General features: G+C 40.4%; 1 protein-coding gene across 2 annotated transcripts in view; it reads right to left on the bottom strand.

The window, feature by feature from the left end:
- Positions 1-21011, bottom strand: part of LOC129754550 (glutamate--cysteine ligase-like) — an 82355-nt gene continuing 61344 nt past the window's right edge. Inside the window, exons 5-8 of one of the 2 annotated variants that reach the window (XM_055750688.1) lie at positions 18817-19168; positions 18003-18747; positions 551-1309; positions 1-482 (exon numbers count right to left, since the gene is read on the bottom strand). In XM_055750688.1, the coding sequence (XP_055606663.1) occupies positions 332-482; positions 551-1309; positions 18003-18747; positions 18817-19168 (2007 nt within the window). In that variant the 3' untranslated portion in view covers positions 1-331. The remainder of the gene's footprint in view (positions 483-550; positions 1310-18002; positions 18748-18816; positions 19169-21011) is intronic. The other variant, XM_055750689.1, reaches the window with a different exon arrangement.

A 21011-nucleotide genomic window follows, 5' to 3' on the forward strand; every position in this document is an offset into this window, starting at 1 on the left:
AAGTTCGAACGAGTTATCCTGATCGGCATTGGAAAGGGATGAGAAGTCATCAGTTTTTAAAATTTATCGCTATGTGTTACACAAGTGATTAACCAGTTATCATTATCAGATCGGTTCGATTTGTTTCCCTGATGTTGGTAGGATTGGATGCACTGGAAAATCGTAGGAAATCAATCGACGTGTTGTTTTTTAAAGATCTAAACACTGTAAAATATTTTTCACCGTATTTGTTGTCACAAATCTCAGCTAACGAAGGACGTAGCAGTGTGCGCAGCATAAGGCCGTTTCAGCTAACAAACCGTATCCAGAACTACGCTCGGAATGAACCTATTTATAGATCGATGGCCGGCGGAATGTTATCCGTCGTTTTGGAGTTGATGTTATTGCCGAGCAGCTCCGGGCAGGGTCGGATGCCGTCCTGAATGTCACGCGCATTCTTGAGTAGATCGTAACAGATGCCTTCGCTCACCACTGAATCTTGTCTGAGGAGGAGGAAAGTTCGATCAAGTAAAAAGTTGATTTCAGGATAATGGGAATTTCGGAAACTTACTTGTACTCGGGATGTTCGGTGATTTCTTTTCTGATCCACGAGGCCGTTGTAAGAAGCTCCCCGGAGGCGCGCTTCTGGATCAGTTTAAGGTACTGTTGGATGGTGCAGTGTGTATCCGCATCGACATCCATCGATCCGAGGTAGCTGTTGATCAGCGGGACCAACCCCGGGAAGCATCCCTTCCCGTTGATGATCTGATCGATGGTCATCAGGGCGTATTCCTCTTCTTCGCCGGGTTCGGATTGCGATTTGTTGTCCTGATTATTCAAACCACTGCTCTGTTGGCCACTGTTGCTGCTCGATCGTTGTCCATTGATATTCTTCTTGAACCAAAACTTTTCCGACAGCACCGCACCACGCTTCTGGGATGTTTGCATGTTTTCGTTCACTTTGCTGATCGGAATGAGGAAGTCTAGCTGATACGAGAGAATTACTCGGGTCAGCAGGACCACAAAACAGACGATGGCAGCATTCTCGAAATCGGTAAGCTGAGCCTCGCACGGTCGGAACTCGACACGCCATCCGATCGACGAATTCGGCGGCGGAGGCTTGAAGCGCATCGTTTGCCAGTTGGTCGATTGAATGTTCTCGAAGTGGTCCGTATCTTCCTTGTCGTTCTGATGAACTTTCTCGCTGAACAGGGACACGGAGTCGCGGATGAAGAGATGGGCAATGTGTTGCGCCAGCAGATGATCGATGTCTCCCTCGCGAAGTTTTTTATACAGCGCTTCATCCATTACCAAAGGCACATCGTTGTATCTGGAATTGAAAAGCAATTTGTGAGCTCAACCGCAAGGTTATTCAAATTAAGTTTTAAAAGGAAAACACTCTCTGGAGCCACTGTTTTTAAACTTTATCAATGAAATGGGAATTCATGATACAAATTAGGAATAAATAAAAAAAAAATACAGGGAAAATGTGAAATTTAAATCCAACTCAAATCTGCGCTCTGAATCTGTAACAAAAATCTGAGAAATTTGAGAAAAATAAATGTTTTGACCAAAACAACTCTCTGGAGCCACTCTAATTCAATTTATTTAAAAAAAGTCGTAATTCAGAATCGGAATTTAAAATTACCATACACAGCAAAAAAAAGTGTAACGATGGACGATGTTATTTCTGGGGATTACGGATTTCTGTTGCAAAAAGGCATCTAAATGATGTACACGACGTGAATACGTCGTGAAGTGTAATATCACAACCTTCTATGTGATATCGCATCAAGTAGTCTATGTTTTCCTCTGTTGACGTTCAAATTTGATTTCATTTAAAAAATTTATCAACCGTCGCTTTCAAAACCGCGAAACATTTTTTTGCAGTTTTCGTTTGTTGGTTGATACTCGTGCAGAGTTAAAGTTTTGTTCCGCAGTAGTTTCCTATGAAAAATTGGGGAAGTAAATATTTAAGTGAGGCCAGCGGATCAAAATCAGATCAATGCTTTCGTGCGACCTGTATCAAGTTCCAACTCTTTCGAAAATCTTGAATAGAAGCTTCACACGACTGGTAGGCTGATTCGGTTGGGGCCAAATTCCTTCGCCCCGGATCTTGGGCCATGGTTGATTGATTCAGCATAACTCGGTTGCTGACATGGACTTGAAACTCAAGGATTCGCCAGTGTCGCATCGGTAGGTTTATTACCATCTGGCGTTTTGGTAAATATTGTAACAATTTGTTTTGTTTATTTACAGGAGAACAATCCCACCGGCGTGTTGTGTTGTGAAAGTTTAAAAGTGTCCACAATGTAAAAAAAAAGAATTATTAAAAAATATTTTGGTTTAAATATTTGGAAATAAATAACAATTGTTTGGATTAACTTAGTGTTCTTTTCATTCAAACAGTGCAACGGAATTAATTTTAATAACAAAAATTTAAAGGGGGAAAGGATTCCTTAATTCACTACAAATCTCAGGAGAATGTTGTTTCGAGCTCCCAGAAATTTTTCGAAACTCCCTGAAAATTACATGAAAACATCGTTCAGAGTCTACAGGTGATTTTGACAATTGTTTTCCTGAGCTGTTTTTCTGTCCTGAAATCGTCCTGTAATTTCAGCTGTTGAAAATACAGGACGAAATCGTCCCAACCACAGGAGAAAAGATTAAGTGTGCACAGCTCCAAAAATAAATTTCATTATTTTTCATTTTTAGGAAATTTGGCCCATATGGATCGACAGTACGAAACATATTCTTTGTCTCCAAACAGCCGGCAGCCGGCAGATTGGCAACAACAACTAGGAAGAAAACAAAACAGCCGCCTATTATTTTGCTCAACCGTCCGTGTCAAAGTAAAACTAAAAAAGACGTGGAACCGAATAGTACTGCTGGTGGCGACGAAGATTACGTTGGAAAACCGGAGTGATTGGAACTTAGCCAAATGAAAACCGTCTTGATTGAATCACCTATTTGTATTTGAAATTCTATCTCAAATATTTTCATTATCGTTTTTGTCTTTAATTCCCGACAGTTTCGTGGCCTTCAACAGTGATCAATTTCAACCGCCGCACATTTGGACATCGGGACGCACAAATCATGTCAGTTCGAAAGTTCTCTTCTCTGGCCACCAACGACCGCTCGATCCTGCCGCAAGTCGTCCCGTTTATCGGTCAGGTGGTTCAGGGGGAGACTTCCAACTGCCATACAATGGCAAGTATTCTCCTGTTTTAAGTTTTTCTCCGAGTCACGCACCTCTGCCTTCCAGCCTCGCATCAAGCGCGTTAATTCAGTTTAACTTCTACCGTTATGACGCCCAATTCAACACGGATGAAAATTTTATGCTACTGCCTGCTGCTAATGACGCTTTTAATATCGAATCCAATCTTGCAAATTTCTACTGGACGTCGGGACGCACCACTCAAGGCTATTCGGAAGCTCTTTTCTCTGACCACCAAAGACCGCCCGTTCCTGCTGCAAGTCGTCCCGTTTGTCGGTCAGGTGGTTCAGGGAGAGGCTTCCAATTGCCATGCCACGGCAAGTATTTTCCAGTTTTACGCTTTTCTCCGAGTCACGCACCTCTGCCTTCTAGCACCGCATCGTATACGTCGTATGCTGCCCGTAGTTTAGCACAAACTTATCTTGATGTCGACACAACTCCTGGGAATTTCACTAGGACCTCGGGACGCACCTCTCAAAGCAATTCGGAAGTTCTTTTCTCTGACCACCAACGACCGATCGTTCCTGCTTCAAGTCGTCCCGTGTATCAATCAGGTGGTTCAGGGGGAGACTTCCAATTGCCATACTGTGGCAAGTATTCGTCTGATTTCAATATTTCACCCAGTCATGCATCTTTAACTTGTAGGCCCGTGTCGGGGGTGTTGGAAAGGATTTCATCTGCCCGTACGAATGAAACAGCTTGGTGTTATTATCAGAACGTCCCCGAGGCTTACGCACCAAGTCAGAAGACTTTTACCTTGCGACCATCGAGTGCAGCTACGATGTCATTATTCTGACAGAAACTGGTTTGACTGACTCATTCAACTCGGCCCAACTTTTCGGTAATGGTTACTCGGTTTTCCGTTGCGACCGCAGCTCGCGTAACAGTACAAAAAAATACTTTGGCGGTGTTTTGATTGCCATTAAACAATGCCATCCAAGCAGCTTTGTGACCACGGAATGTGGGATTGACCTGGAACAAGTCTGTGTTGCTGCTTCCATTAATGGAAAAAAACATACTCTTCTGTGCTGTTTACGTGCCACCTGACAAAAGTAATTGTGTTCACATTGTCGAGTCCCATGTGGCCATTATACGTGAACTGTGTAACCGTGCTACTGCTGATGAGTCAGTTTTGATATGTGGCGATTATAACCAACCTCGTTTGATGTGGACTGAAAGCGAAACGGGTGCTAAACTAATGAATGTTGCCGCCTTAAGCGCCGCCGCCGCATCCTTGATCGATGGAACTGATTCGTTAAATCTGATCCAACTCAACTCTATCAGGAATCATCTCGGACGGACACTTGATTTGTTTTTTGGCCTGAGTGACGAACAAATTGAAATAAGAAATGCCCCTGACATTCTGGTACCTGTAGATTTGCACCATCCGCCTGTCGCATTCGATTTACCAGCTGCTGTGTTGGCAAGTAACTCCTCGCCAAACACTTCGGATCGTAGGAGTAGACCGTTAAATTTTCGAAAGACGGACTTTTCGCTGCTTTTACAGTACTTGAACAGCATTGACTGGGATGCAGTTTTCGGCAACGCATCAGTAGACGTTATGACTGAAACTTTCTGCAATTTGATTGGTACTTGGTTGAATTCGCATGTTCCCAGATTTAAACGTCCTGTTACACCTGCTTGGAGCATGCCCAGTTTGCGACAACTTCGACGCGAAAAAAATGCATGTTTACGAAGGCTTCGGAAAAATCGAACGGTAGACTCTCAACAACAGTTTAAAGCAGCAAGCACAGCCTACCGCAGACTCAATGCACAAACACCACGTTCTGCGAGTACAATCTGGTTTACGTAAGAACCCTCGAAGTTTCTGGACTTTCGTAAATTCGAAACGAAAATCGATCTCCCTACCTACCTCAGTCTTCGACAACGATGCTGTTGCTGATTCTCCAGACACGTGTTACAATTTATTTGCTGAGCATTTTAGGGCGGTCTTCCTGGACACTGTCTCTTCCGAAACTGAGTGCTCTGATGCCACGTTTCACGTCCCGGCGGATTCTATAGATTTCAACACCTTCGAGATAGATCGAGATAGGCTCATCGAAAATGCCGCAAGGAAACTGAAAAGCTCTTTTGCTCCTGGACCTGATGGAATTCCGGCTGTTATTTACAGTCGATGCATCGAAGCTCTCTCGTTGCCGCTAGCCCAAATCTATAACCGATCATTTCAACAACGTAAATTCCCGGATTATTGGAAAAATTCCTTCATGTTTCCTGTCTTCAAAAATGGCGAACGACGAAATGTGAAGCAATATTGAGGCATTACGAGTTTATCGGCACGATCCAATCTTTTTGAAATTGTTGTAAGTTAAGCCCTCTTACGCGCTTCCTCACATTATATTGCCGCTGAACAGCATGGGTTTATGCCTGGCAGATCGGTGAGTACCAATCTTTTAGAGTACACTTCGTTTTGTCTGAACCAAATGGAAAGAAAAAAACAGGTCGATGCTATATACACCGATATCAAAGCGGCATTCGATACGATTGATCACGGAATCTTACTCGCTAAGCTAGCTAAGCTCGGTATTCATGACAACATGATCTCTTGGTTGAAATCATTCCTCACTGAGCGGTGTATTAGGATTAAATTTGGTGATAGCATATCATTTCCATTTACTAACCGATCTGGCGTGCCGCAAGGGAGCAATTTGGGACCTTTACTGTTTGTTCTGTTTTTCAACGACTTGATCCTTAGCTTGGAAATTGGAACCAAAATAGGATATGCTGATGATATGAAACTATTCGTTCCAGTTGAATCCACTGTCGATTGTGCACACCTTCAATCTTTACTAGATCACTTTGGTGAATGGTGTAGACTTAATAAGCTATCAGTCAGCATCTCCAAGTGCTCCGTTATAACATTCCATAGAAAGAAAACGCCAATTTTATATGATTATAACATCGATAACCAGCGCCTTGACAGGGTATTTGAAGTTGACGACCTTGGAGTTATCCTCGATGCTCAGCTTACGTTCGATAGTCAACGAACTTCAGTTATAAGAAAGGCGAATCGTCAGCTTGGCTTCATCTCCAAAGTAGCACGAGAGTTCAGAGACCCATTGTGCTTGAAGTCACTCTACTGCGCACTTGTCCGGTCAGTTACAGAACATGCTGCAATTGTTTGGGCTCCCTATCAGTTATGTTGGATTTTGCGAATCGAGCGTGTACAAAAGCGTTTTGTTAGATTCGCTCTACGACATCTACCCTGGCGTAATCCCGAAAACCTTCCCGCATATTCCGACCGGTGCCAGCTTCTGGGATTAGAAACATTGGAACGCCGCCGAAAAACTCAACAGGCATCATTCATCGCAAAAATACTGAATGGAGAAATTCAATCGCCAAACCTGCTAGGAATGTTCAACTTTAATGCTCCTTCGAGGACTTTACGTCATCACTCTTTGCTATCGAATCGAACCCACCGAACATCTTACGGACATAATGAACCAGTGAGTGCAATGATGCGTACGTTCCAGATTGCTGAGCATCTACATCAATTGGGGGAGCCATCTAGCCGATTCATCAACCGAGTACGCCAGTCTTCATTGTTTCGTGTTATCTAATTGTTTTGTATAGATCCTTAGTATAGATAATTCATTAAAACAAAATGTTCGATGAATAAAACTTAATAATAATAATAATAATAATTGTTTACTTTAATTTACTGTATCATAATAAGAGATGAATGTTATACAAACAATGACTGTTGATCGATTGAGATGAAAAAAAAAATATATACAAACGCAACGTTATAGCGGTCCTTAGTTCAGAGCCAATTAATTTTAAGATCAGTTTTGATTTCAAAATTAATTTATCCAGCATGAAAATTATAATGTATGTTATAAATAATCCATTGAGTTCGGAATTGTTCGTCTTAATCTGAAAGGTTGACTGCGACCAAAAAGACAAACTACATGTAACTCCTTGAAAAACTTGAATTCTCATTTATCTTAACTGTATCTTGGCTCGTACCTAGATAGGCTCGAGGAGTGAAATAAGTTATTGACATTCTCGTTGGGTTGATTGGAACGTGTTTAGACGATGTAAAAAAAGCTGAATAATATTTAAATGTGATTAATGTATCGATAACATTTTAAATCCTATTTGCCGCTGGAAGTGTTCGTGGTATAATGCTGGAAGTTTCACTAAAACTTATAATTTTTTTGAAAAAATAACCTCAGAAACGACCGTGTTTGTCGACCGGGTATTGTTCCCTGCTCAAATGTGCGTGAGAAATGTCAAAAAACAACTGTAATAACCATCTCGCGTGAGCTTTCATTACGTCGTATGAAACATCTTGAAAATTCACAGAAAAAAGCTTAAAAAGTTATCAAAACAACTTTTAAATTTGTATTTTACATATAGAATATGTGGTCAAGGCTACAAATATTCTAAATGGAAAAAAGTTGCGACTAGTTTATGTCAGTTTATGTTTTTCTTTTCATAATAAAACTGTTTGTTTACGTTTTGATTCATACGACGTAATTGTGGTGTAATGAAAGCTCACGAGATATTTGGCATAATTCTGGACTGGACTGGAAAATTAACCTTAAAAGCGACCATGTTCTTAGACTTTTTCCCCATCTTAATCCGTACACGAGAGCAAGAGAGTGTTGAAAAACTGCACTAAATTAGGAATATTTCAAAATATTTGTTTCAAATCCATTTCTCAATGCTTCAGAAATTTTTTCACCTTTGACATTCAACCAAATTCTTTGATTCACAGTTTTGTTAAAACCCTATCGGGAAGGTAATTAGTTTACTAACTAAATCCCTTCTTCAAAAAACTATAATTTTGAATAAGGGTCATTTTAATGTTCCTTAACCGCTGCCCAGTAAATAAGAAATAATTTCGCTGTAACTAAACTTATATATCGATTTCAATGCTTTTCCACACCACCAAAAGGAATTTTGAATGGTAAAAGAACAGTACTATCTTGATGCAAACGAAAGTCATTTTTATTTTCTTGTCGTTTTATGGAATGTCAAATAGCGTATGTCTGTGTGAGTGAATTCATTTAATGTTTTGATTTTGATGTGACGCATTCATGTTTGTTTTATTTAACCCATGGATAAAATCAATTACACATGCGATATTCAAAAAATGGTTCAAAATTTAACCAAAAAAATAATAATGAAAAAATAACTTAACAACAGAATAGGAAAAGCTAAGCTATTCTTACTAAACAGACTCGGATGATTGAGATTGTTTGTCAAGAATCATCATTATGTCAACCAACGCACTGTTAGAAATTATACTAAATTTGCAGGACAATGCATTATCTCGAAGCCAAAAATATTGTTTCCACAACTGCCTCTTCCAGTGGGCGGTAAAAGGGCTAGTTTGATATCCAAGTTTAGTTAGATATTTTGAAAAGAAGGTATTGAAGTTGACTAATTTTTTCATAGAAAGGAAAGTTTTAGGATTTATTGGAGAATAAATTTAATAAAAATCTGACACCTGTTTATTGTTGTAGATGGTGATTCTATGGTAAATTTCGTTGTTGCGATTTTCATTAAGCTTCTTCTGTTAACAAAACATTGGTTTGCTAATTTTGTAAATATTACCTCTACTTTTGTTTTATTCAGTTTTTGTAAACCACTATAAATGCGGATATTCGGCTAGGTGAAGGGTTTTGAGAAACTCTAACTGCAACAGATTGTTCAACAAAATTTTGTAAGAATCTCGTGCATTCAACTGATTTAACAGTTCTAAACAGTAATATAATTTAAAGCCACATTCAATATACTGTAGTTTTGCAATATACAATCAGTGGAATGATTTTACAATGTCATTTGTCGTTTTCTCAACAAGTCCTATATCGTTTTATAACTATTTACAAATAATTGGGTTGTCACAATATTTTTCTACTCGGGAAACTTGAACTTACCCTTGACGGAGGTTTCGGGGTTAACGAAATCTTGTAGTTGAAAGTGATCTTCACAATTGAAGCCAAAGATGTCATAAAATGGTTATTTTTCAACCACAACTTAATAATGAAGTGGAGCAGAAAATCTCAAGTTTTCATTCAATTTTCATTTCTGTCGAAGTCGATATATTTTTTATAAGCTTTATGGTTGAATTCTTACCACATTTGGTTAATGCGCTCCAATTCAAAAACGGTTCTTTAGTAGGTTTTCGAAATATATCGTGTTTTTTTTTTTGTAGAATGTAGCGGCCCACCACACTCCCCCACACCAAAAGGCTCAATTGAGCCCCCTGGTAATGGACGTGTTATTTTTTTCTATCAAAAGTAGGTAATCAAAAACGACCGTGTTCATCGCTAGATGTAAAAAAAACGAATAGCACAGTGCAAATGTGTGTGTGATATATCGAGATTTTTTTTTTTGTGTATGTGGCCGTTAGTTTCACGATAACCCGTAGATAGCGCTGCGGAACAAGCGCCAAAATCAGCCTTCAGTGGTCAGTCTGGGTATCTGGTGTCTGCGATTCAGCTGTGTAGCGTCGCGTCAAGCTGTCACATCAAGTTGTCGCGCAACATTTCAACCGCGATCGGCAGTGAAATATTTCACTTCTACAGTTAACCTCTGTTAAATCGGAATGGAGTCTGATGAAATTATCTGTGTGGTATGCGAACGGGTAGTGTTCGAAATAGAACAAGGAAAGGTTTTCCGTTTTCTTACACCGATTTATTACGATCCACTGATCGGTTTAAAAAAATTCCTGTTATAAACATATTTCATTATTAGGTTTTTTAGGTTGCAATAATTCAATGAGAACTTACGTTTTTGTTCTTTAACTGTTCGTACTCGAACTGGAATCTACAATAGATGTTTCACCTTGCCGTTGTCTATAATTGTGATAACAATGTTTTTATAATTTATTCTGATACTAGCTGACCCGGTGTGCTTTGCTACACCTTCCAAAAATAAATGTTATTTGTAAAAATTTAGATTTTTGAAAGCATTTTTTTTAAAATCAAACCTTATCATAGGTCAGAACCAAATACTTTGAAATGAGAGCTGCAGCTGGAGTTCCGAATTGCGATTCAAAGATGGTATATATTATTTACTGAGACTTGATCTCTAAATTTGTTTTTCAAGATCTAAAATTTGTACTCAGTTTTTAAAGCTTCTTAATGACTTAAATAATGTCAAAATTTATGGATTTTCCACCTTTTTGTCCAAAGTAGGAAGTTACGAACTTTCATAAAAACATTTGTCACATCTATTTTTGAGTTATGCCAAATATCCGTACGCAAAAAAGATCTTCATCTTAAACTTACATGGGAGCTCCCTTATCTTTTCCAATTTTGTCCTCCACTGCTTGAAGAAGGTAGGCTGATCTACCCGGTTCGAGTTTACATAAATTTCTAATCGAAAGAAAAAGATTCGCATATTGGAATTTATTGCATATCGACTTTATGGAGATAGAATTTTGAAAACCGAACAATAGCGTGAATCAGGACAGTTTTTTGAGTATATTCCTAATTTTTTGCACTATAAGCACTTCCAGCTCCTGATTAGCTTTAGAATTTAGATGGTGTATTTTTTGGAATTGAAAAAATAAGTTATAGAAATTTGAAAAACAACGATGAAAAGGATTTTTAATAACCGTTTTCAAACAGCCTTTTTCATCATCCTCGCCCTTCGAAGCAGTTTGAATATCTATCCTTTTCGCACCAAAACTATGTTGAAAAATGGCGAAACCGCCATATGCCAAACTCGTGGACATGAGACATTACAGCTTTAAGTTTTCCCAAACACTTATCGTGATATGAAAATAATCGATTTTATACAGTGTAAATTTCTTTTTTTTAAATAAATTTATTAAACGAAAAACTATAAATATTTAAAAAATATCACTGAATAAAGTGGTTTTAACACTTCAAGGGGATACTAAAAATTTCTCATAAAAGTTTTGCTTCCAGATGAATATCTGTTCAAAAGTCTCACTTTTCAAAAAAAGAAGCGGATCAAAAGTCTCTTTTATGCAGCCATGTAACACAAAAACACTTTTCATGTTGAGTACGTACTTAAATTGGTATGTAAGTTAAAAGTACGATGATTTTTTTTTCAGAATTTTTTAAAATAAAAACCTTCCATTTTCATTTCTCAATTCGTTTCAGTTGTGTATTTGGGCCGAAGTAACAATTTATAGAAGAAAACATATTTTGTTATTTTTTTTGGTAACAGAGAAAAGTTGAACGTTCGAACATGCTCTAGTGTTCTTTGAATGAAAATTCTTTCGGAAAATGAATTCCCTCACTTTTGGTCAATAAAAATCATTTATTTCACTGATACCTTTCACTTATGCACACGTCAGTCCTATCTTATCTAATTTAAAGAAAAGACTCTTGATGTTTGGAACAATAAACAATCAGTTCATGCGTCGGATCGGATTTTTTGATCTTTTTAAATTTTAATAGCTCCTCATAAAACTTCAGTTAAGTACATTTTTACATGTTCAACTAAATGTTTCCGATCTACCTCTGTAGAAAACATCTTATTCATATTTCAGTTATCAATATGATTCAAAAATAACCTTGTAGGCGAAATGGGTTGAAAATTGTATGTAAATTCTTTACTTTCTGTATCTTTTTCCAGTTGTCCGCGAAGTAACAACAAATTCTAGCTACATTAACACGAACTAAATATGGAAGTATTTTTGCTAATCTTTCAATTGGTTTCGATTCGATTGATAAAATACCAATCCGTGTCACATCTAGGCGTCATTTATTTCCACGTGCTGTGTACAATTAAGCAAGGAAAAACACATCTAGGTTGCATATCAGCCCCACGTGCATAAGAAATATAGGTACTTGGTTGAGACAGGCGCCTGATTGTTAAATGTTTCCAGCGATCAATGAACAGTATGTTTTGATTACTATCCACTTGCGACGACGTTTGCTTGACCATAGAGACGAAAAATAAACCCCTCAAAGAAAAGAAAATCTCTAAAAATGGATGCCATGACTTTTCAATTTCTGATTTTGGCAAAAAAAAATTGTAGGTATATGTTTTATTCGATCGGCAAAATGTCAATCTGGGTCACATCTAGGCGTCATTCATAGCCATGTGCTGTACAAATGAGCTAGGAATCAAGTAGGAAAAAAATCACATCAAGGCTTCATATCGCCACCCCTTTCATTGAAAATATGCTTGGTTGAGAAATACGCGCCAAAATATTCCCACTGATCAGTATGCTATGCCATGGTTACTATCCTCTCACGACGTTGGCTCGCGACGCCTCGTCCATAGAGACGATAAACAAACCGCCCAAAGGAAAAAAAACCTCGAGAAAATGGATGTCATGACTTTAATTTGTTTCGAAAAACTACATGTTTTGTATGGAAGCCCCCTCTCCCTTAAGTCGGAGCGGTTTGTAACTATCATAGAAACCATCCCCGGCATCAAAAACACTTAGATGCCAAGTTTCACGATGATCGGTTCAGTAGTTTCCGAGTCTATAGGTAACAGACAGACAGACAAACATTCATTTATATATATATAGATTCAAGCCTATCCTGTTTTAAGTTACCTTTCTACAAGAGCGGTCTTTCAATAGGTGGAAACCGGATCTGACGAGGAATCATGAACCAGGTTTTTAATAGTCAGTAGGTAACCTAGAAATTTATGTCTGCATGAGTTTATACCTGTTTATAATTTATCGAATGTGTACCTACGATAGTTTCGTGTCTCCTATAACTGGGATTTTATAATGACTACCGAAACTGTTAAAATAATATGTATATCTGCTCATAACCGACTTTTTTTTAATATCCGATAATAACCACGTTTTTCCTGCACAAATAACTTTGCCGCAAATTATCTTCGTAGCGCGTTCGCCTCGATGGATGTTTGACACTTGGCAGCAAGGGTTATGATTTGAGGTGTATCTTATTGCTAAACATGTTTGTGTTGGATTAAGGTGCGTTGACACGTTAACAACGTTTGTCACAGGTCGAAAACGACCCGAATAAAATAATCGAGTGTTCGCAATGTCACCAGTGTGCGCTTTTCCGTTGCAAAAACATTCGGGGAAATGCAGTTCGGAAACTACAGCAAACCGACTATTTTTGTAACAGTGATTGCCAAGCGATGTATTATGCATGCAGAAAAAATCCAAAATATGAGCGCTAATAATCATAGCAGCTTTGCCTACTAGCGACACGTCGCATACGTCGCGACGTTGAGAATCATAACGACGCATAGCGAGTTTCCTAGGAAACTTGAAGCATGCGATTGATGGCCAAAGGAAAATCAACAGAAAATAACGTAAACAATGTTTGTGTACTATATGGAAATCGCCTACTGGACTGTGAAAAGAATAACACACCTTCGAATGACAGGAATCTCGCTAGTAAAAAGCGTCGCTAGTAAAACTGTCGCTATTCGGTTTGGTGCTACACACATAATACTTCCGAGAGAGAGGAAATAAAGTAGCCGAGGATCGAATTTTAAACGAAATGAAGAAAATGCTGAACGAAGTTCGTGACCTGAAGGAGTCCAACATTGCAACCCAAAATGAACTAAAGGAACTGAAATTGGTAAATATAGCGACGCAGGAGAAACTGAAAGAGACGGTACAGGAAATCGAGAAGAGTCAAGAGTTTTTAGCAGATAAATTTGACAGTTTTATGGACGAGTTTCGCCAGATGAAAATCGACCAGACCTTTCTTCAGCATGAAGTCAGAGACGTTCAGGATGAACAATCGCAAATGCGCGGAGATATTAGAAAACTTGAGAAGGAAGTGGATCGACTGAATCGGCAGGCTCTCAGGAAAAATGCCATGATTCTAGGCGTTCCAATCTTAGAAAATGAGGCCACAGGAAACGTCGTCGCGAACATAGCGACAGTATTAGGTTGTGACCTTGCGAAAGATGCGATTGTGGAAGCCAAGCGATTGCGTTCAGCAAAGCCTGATGGTAAACATCCGCCCATAAAGGTCGTCTTCAGAGAAGAAAATGCAAAGGAACAGCTTTTTATGAAAAAGAAACTGCGAGGCCCATTGAATGCTGCTGAACTTGGCAATCCGTATACAAAATCCGTTGGTAGAGTGGTTATACGCGACGAATTGACCACAACAGGATTGGACCGGCTGCGGGAAGTACGTGGAGCCTAGGAACAACTTGGTCTGCAGTATGTTTGGCCCGGTAGAGATGGAGCAATCCTTACCAAGCGGCGTTCCGATTCAAAAGTCGAGATTGTTCGTGCTAAGGACGATTTAGTGAAGCTTGAACCACCAAAGTCTAAGCGGGCTCTCGAGATCTCCAACCTGGATATTTCCCTGCAATCATCGTCCATCGTCGAACCCCCCAACAAGCGTCGATAATAACAAAAATCTCTGTAGCAAATAGTCTTTTTTTTAACAATGTCTACAAGTGCGAATAATAACTTTTTATATGAGTGTTTTGATGATTTTCTAAAAAATAAATATAAAGTAGTATATGATAAGGGTTTGAAATTACTCCAATGGAATATTCGTGGAATGAACAATATTGAGAAGTTCGACATACTCAGAGACCTCCTAGATAGGTACTCTAAAATTATTGACATAATTGTGGTGGGTGAAACATGGGTAAAATCAGGCGACACACAGTTATTCACAATAAATGGATTCGATGCAATATTCTCTTGTCGCGAGACATCGCATGGGGGATTGGCCGTATACACACACGTAGCGATTTAAACGCTGACACCGAGGAAATAGAGGAGGATGAAGGTTTTCACTACATACGAATACGTATCCCCTTGGGTAATAGCTCGCTACTTCTACACGCTGTATATCGTCCACCTGTATTTCGGTTCGCCAATTTCGTAGAGAAGCTGGAAAGTAAGCTGGCAAGTAATATTAAATGTCTTGACTCGATTCTACTGGGAGATACCAATGTGCCAGTCAACATGTCTAATAACACCGTCAGAGAGTACACGAGGATCCTGGAGTCACACAACATGTTTGTTGTTAATAATGCTGGAACCCGTCCGACCAGTGGGAATATACTCGACCACGTTGCTTGCTCTCAGAGTATCATCGGCTCGACAATAAACGAAACCATTTGCATGGATACAAGTGACCATAGTATGATCGTTACTACACTGTCAACCAGTTCCGATAAAAAGGCCCAATCCCTGAGCAAAAGCATTATCAACCATTAGCAGCTGAACACTTGTTTTTTTGTTTTTTGTTTTTTCTGGGATTTTAAAAACAGCTGAACACTGAATTTGCAGAAGCCTTGATAAACATCCCAGAAAATCTATCCGCTAATGAAAAAATTGTTTTTATAGTTGACAAATATAATGACACACGAAATCGCGCCACAAAAACAGTAACAGTGAAAGCAAAAATGAAGAGGAATTGCCCGTGGATGACCTTCGACGCTTGGAACCTAATATCAACTAAAGACAAGATCTGGAAGCACTGTAAACGGAATCCTGCGGACGAACAGTCTAAAGCTGCCCTGAAACTTATCTCTAAAAGGTTGTCAAAACTTAAAAGCCACTGCAAACGGACCTACTACTTTCGACTTCTGCAAACGGCAACCCCGAAGCAATCCTGGAAATTCCTTAATGAAGCCCTGGGTCGTAACACCAAAGAACACAACCCCATCACCCTCAAGTTTGGCGATGAAGTACAAACCGATCCAGCCCAAGTATCGAACAGTATCAACGAGTACTTTTGCAACGTGGGGCCTCAATTGGCTTCAAATATCGTCAGCACCAGAGATATTCAACAGTTCAATGCTATTCGTTCGCATCCGCAATCCCTGTTCTTGAGACCGGCATCTGTTGCAGAGGTTCTGTTAGAGATCAGTAACCTTGACACCAACAAATCATCTGGTCCAGATAATATTTCCGTAGCTACAGTGAAAGCCCATCACTTGGCTTTTTCCAACATCTTGACAGACATCTTCAACGAAACTATCGAAACTGGTGTCTATCCTGATGCATTGAAACTAGCCCGCGTAACTCCTGTCTTCAAGTCAGGTGACAGATCAAACGTATCAAACTACCGTCCAATTTCAACTCTCTCTGTCTTAAATAAAGTTATTGAAAAACTACTCGTCACTCGAATGAATGAATATTTAACTAGATATGACCTCATAAGCCCACGCCAGTATGGTTTCAGAAAGGGATGCAGCACTCTAACTGCAACAACCGAATTTTTGGAGGACGTGTACGATGATCTGGATAACCGTAGATATGCTGGTGCCTTATTTTTGGACCTGAGGAAAGCGTTTGACACCATTGATCATGCCTTGCTGTTACAGAAATTGGAATGGTATGGATTACGTGGACAACCCCTTCGGCTTATCGAAAGCTACTTAACAGCTCGCCAACAATTTGTTTCCCTCAAAGGAGCTTCAAGTAGTAAAAGATTCATATCAACGGGAGTACCGCAGGGAAGCAACTTGGGCCCGCTGTTGTTCTTGATATTCATCAACGATCTCCCCCTGTTGAATCTGCACGGCAAAGTTCGGCTTTTTGCCGACGACACATTGATATCGTACAGCAATTCCAATCCTCTCCAGATAGTGGAATGGATTGGAAACGATCTGGAAATCCTTCAGCATTACTTCGACTGTAATCTTCTCTCGTTAAACTTGTTGAAAACTTCGTACATGCTGTTCAATTCTGGTCGTCGCTCCATACCTCAGCTGCCAATAATCCGTATAGGCAACACTCTAATTGAACGAGTGAACGAGTTTAAATATCTAGGACTACACTTCGATAATACCTTAAGCTGGGCAGCCCATATAGAGCATCTTAAACGAACACTCGCTCCGGTCGTTGGTGCCATATGGAAAATTTCTGCGTTCATTCCAACCCACCGGCTGAAAAATGTATATTTTGCGCTGTTTCACTCGAGACTGCAATATCTGGTGTCACTATGGGGTAAGGCCTGTAAAAGCCGCCTAAGGGAGTTACAGGCCATGCAGAATAGAGCGCTAAAGGCTGTCTTTAGATTGCCGTATTTGTACCCTTCCGAACTGTTATATAGTATGGACGATTCAGTACTTCCCATACGAGGTGCCCAGGAATTTCAAACTCTGGTGTATACCCACAAACTCCTAACAAGCAGGGATTCCCATCACAACATGCACTTCGAAAGAATGACGTCTAACCGCTCGTCCAGAAATGCAAATCACCTTCGTCTGCTCAGGGTTAGAACAGAATTTGGAAAGAAGAAACCCAGTTACTTCGCAAGTAAACTATACAACAATCTACCAGACACATTAAAGCAATGCCCAACGTCCTCCCGTTTCAAATCACAACTGTTGTCGATCTGCAAGCAAAACATCCATCGTTTCCTCCGCTATATAGTATCTTCGTGCCACATAGCTAAAAAAATTGTTATTCTTTTTATTCTCGCCCCTCCACCCAGACCACCACCGCCCACAAGCCACTCCATCCAGCCGCCACCGCCAATCATCAAAACACCTTATCACCCTCCACCGCCACCACCACAACGCAGCAAACTAATGAATATACCACAACTCTATATTAAAAAATTGTGAAATAGCCTATGAGTAGTCCCAGCCATTCCTTCAAAGAGCGATAATTTGCTCACTGGAATTGTTTTACATTTTGTGAAAAAAAAATTTTGTATAAAAAAAAAAAGATTAAGATTTCAGATTCAGGTTTTAAATTTGAATCCTAAAACATAAATAAAAGTGGCTCCAGAGGTTTTCTATTGACATAAATTCAATTATTGCTTTTATAACTCAAATTTGAGTATCACATTAAGATTTAAGATTAAAGTCTTAGATTCGGATTCAGATTTCAATTTAAGATTCAGATTTAAAAAAACTTAGCAAATCAACTCACTTATCGCCTGCCGGGGAGAGGTACGAATCGATCGAATCATAGCGCGATTTGTAGATCCGGAAGCGATCATTTTTCAGGGGAGCTTCGCCCCGCTCCTCCTTGGTGCGACAATCGACCGAGGCCGAAATCACGTTCCATCGACAGTCCACATCGGTCAGGTAGCCGCGATAGGCCGGGCTGGCTGCCGTCAGGGCCAACATGATCGGACACATCGGAGTCAGCTGATCGTACAGGGTACGTGCCTCGTTGATGTTACACGCCTGGAAGGTCAACTGCAGACAGCAGCACCCCGCTCCGAAACCCATGGCGTCCATGTGAACAAAGTCTGGCTTGTCCGGCAGGCTACCCTCCACCGGAATGACGGTGTTCTTGTCTCGGAAAATGGGTAGATTGATGGAAACCTTCTCACCCCTTCTTTGGCGAATGTTCCGGGTGAGTGTTTTAAAGCGAGGATGACTCGGAAAGATTGCGTCATCGGGGAAAAACAGGGACCGCGCAGCACACGTCTCATCTTCGGGTGTTGGCTTGGCCGAAGGGTAAGTAAAATTCGGACATCCTAGCCGGGGGAAATTGGTTATCGACATGACACGTTCCCCAGCCGGTAACATTTCCGTTACCTCCATCCTCCGGTATCGCATGTTAGCCTCGATCACATTGAAATGGGCCAATAGGCCACCGTACGGTTTTCCCGGAGTGCCTTCGATCATGTAGGCTCCATATTCCGGGCGCCATAGAGATTTCACTCCTGAGACGAAAAAAAAAAAACAGATAGTAAGTTCATGCTGTAAATCCAATAAAAATTATGCCCAATTACCATTAGGATCAGCGGCTTCCTTCTCGTTGAGCACGGCCAGTATGTCCCGGGCCCGGAGCGACACCTGCGTCGCCCGATTTGCATCGTCGAAGCGCACGATGATGTACTCGACCTCGTCGCCCCACTTCAGCATGTCCCCCTGGCGGTCCTTGAGGCGGGTATATAGGTTGATAAACTGCTCGATGCCGTGCTCGCGGACATGTTGAGCCAGGGCCTTCGTCTCGTCCCAGCTCAGTGGACTTCCCTCGCTCAGTAGACCCATATCGTCGTCCTCGTCGTTGGATGGCAGTGGCGGATTTTTTAATACCTTTTTTTTATTTCTTGCTGTTTGCCACCGTTTTGCTGATATACTCTGTGAAATATGATAGGCCAACGAAAGAAAAACAGTGTAAGCACACCCAAAATTCAGCCTCTGTGCCAATGGCGTGTAGTCAATTTCATAGCATCATTGGTACAAGAAGATAACGCGACCGGCACTGATTCGATTTGCGCCCACCGGCATTAAGCTCCCAGCGCAACCGAATTGCGTATGTCTGAATGAAACAAAATAAAAACGTTTTCGCGTCCCTCCCCATCGCATCACAAGCCGAAGAAGGATGGAAATAAATACCGGCCAACACCAGGCAGCCAGCGAACCGAGCACTGTGCGTGTGAATGTAGCAAAAGCAACAACAAAAACTTCCTTCTAATTCAATCAACCGGCAAACACGGCTAAGCTGTGCTTGTGTATGTAGCAAAAGCAACAACAAAAACATTCCTTCAATTTACCGGCAAACAACACCGGCCAAGCTGCCCGGCTTTAGCAGCTGTGTATATGTAGCGTGTGTATGTAATAGCAGGCAGTAAGCAAAGCACAGTTCTCATTCAATGGGTTTCCCGTTCCTTCACTCCCGTTCCCTTTCCCGTTTCCATCTTAAGACAAAGGAATGCATTGAAAGGAGGCCAAACGCCGGGAAGCCGCCGTTGTACGTTTTTTGTGATTGATCGGTAACAGAAAGCCTATGACAAATATACCTCGTCCTGCATGAAGCTCGAATAGTACACTGGTTAGATTGTCGGACTGGCAAGACGATACAATTAGTGATGTGAGTTCGATTCTCACTACAGCGCTGTGGTTTTAATTTTTATTTTCTTGTTTCTGGGATGAATTATCCAATAGGAAGGAAATCCCATAAAATGTTTTTCTTGTTTCGCTTGAATGTAGTGGTCATCATTTTGGTTGGGAGCAGAGTCCTTATGCCAGTTACGGTTTTTCAAACATACCGTCTTCGGCACAGTGCACATTTCAGCGCATTATCGACACAGAGATTTGCTAAATAGGCATTGGATTTTTGCAACCTCTTCTATGGGTGCAGTCAATGCCAGTGAGTGTTGTTTTCAAATTCCGATGCATTACATTGATTAAGTTGAGGTCAATAGTGGGTTTACAGCGGTTTCGCCAGCTAAGTCCAAGATGGCAGCCCCATCGCGGGATAGGGACTTTAGGCTAACAACCTACTGCTCCTGATATCTTGTATTGTTACAGAAACTGAGAGAAGAAATAACCGAATTGGAACTTTGGCAACGACTTTTAGCATGAAAACACGGTGTGGCATCCTCCAAACCATTCCTTTATTCATCCTATCATTTCAAACCATCATCTTTATACACACATCCCTGAATCCTCAAATTCCCAAAATCATCATAAACTGCAAGACCCCACAAGCAGCAGTAAAAACCTATTTAACTGCAAGACCTCAAAGTCTTAGCAATTAAACCTTTTTGCTTTCCTTTACAGTAATCATAAACATAACAATCACTTTAAATGTTACCCTTCCTGAACCGAGCAATAAATTATGCATTGCCAGCATTCCTTCAAGCCATTCCGTAAAACCCAAACATGACCCAGAGAAGAACTTTTTAAGCCATTCCGTAAAAACCAAACATGACCCAGAGAAGAACTCGGTCATAAACAAATAACTGCTACCACATGTTTACAAACATGTTTTCCAATCAGATAGCGCGTCGTCTTCCTGAATTCCGCTTTACTCGTTTCGACTTAACTTTATGTTACCACCTAAGTACGTTTGAGAAATAAAATCAATCTGAAACCAACTTCTAACAAAGTAAGATATCAGTGATCCGAAAGTACGATTGCCTCATGGCGACCGTGACAAAGTTAAGCAATCTGGAAAAGTGTTGTAAAAGTTGTCTTC

The sequence above is a fragment of the Uranotaenia lowii genome, chromosome 3, assembly GCF_029784155.1.
Source record: "Uranotaenia lowii strain MFRU-FL chromosome 3, ASM2978415v1, whole genome shotgun sequence".
Taxonomy (NCBI): Eukaryota; Metazoa; Arthropoda; class Insecta; order Diptera; family Culicidae; genus Uranotaenia; species Uranotaenia lowii.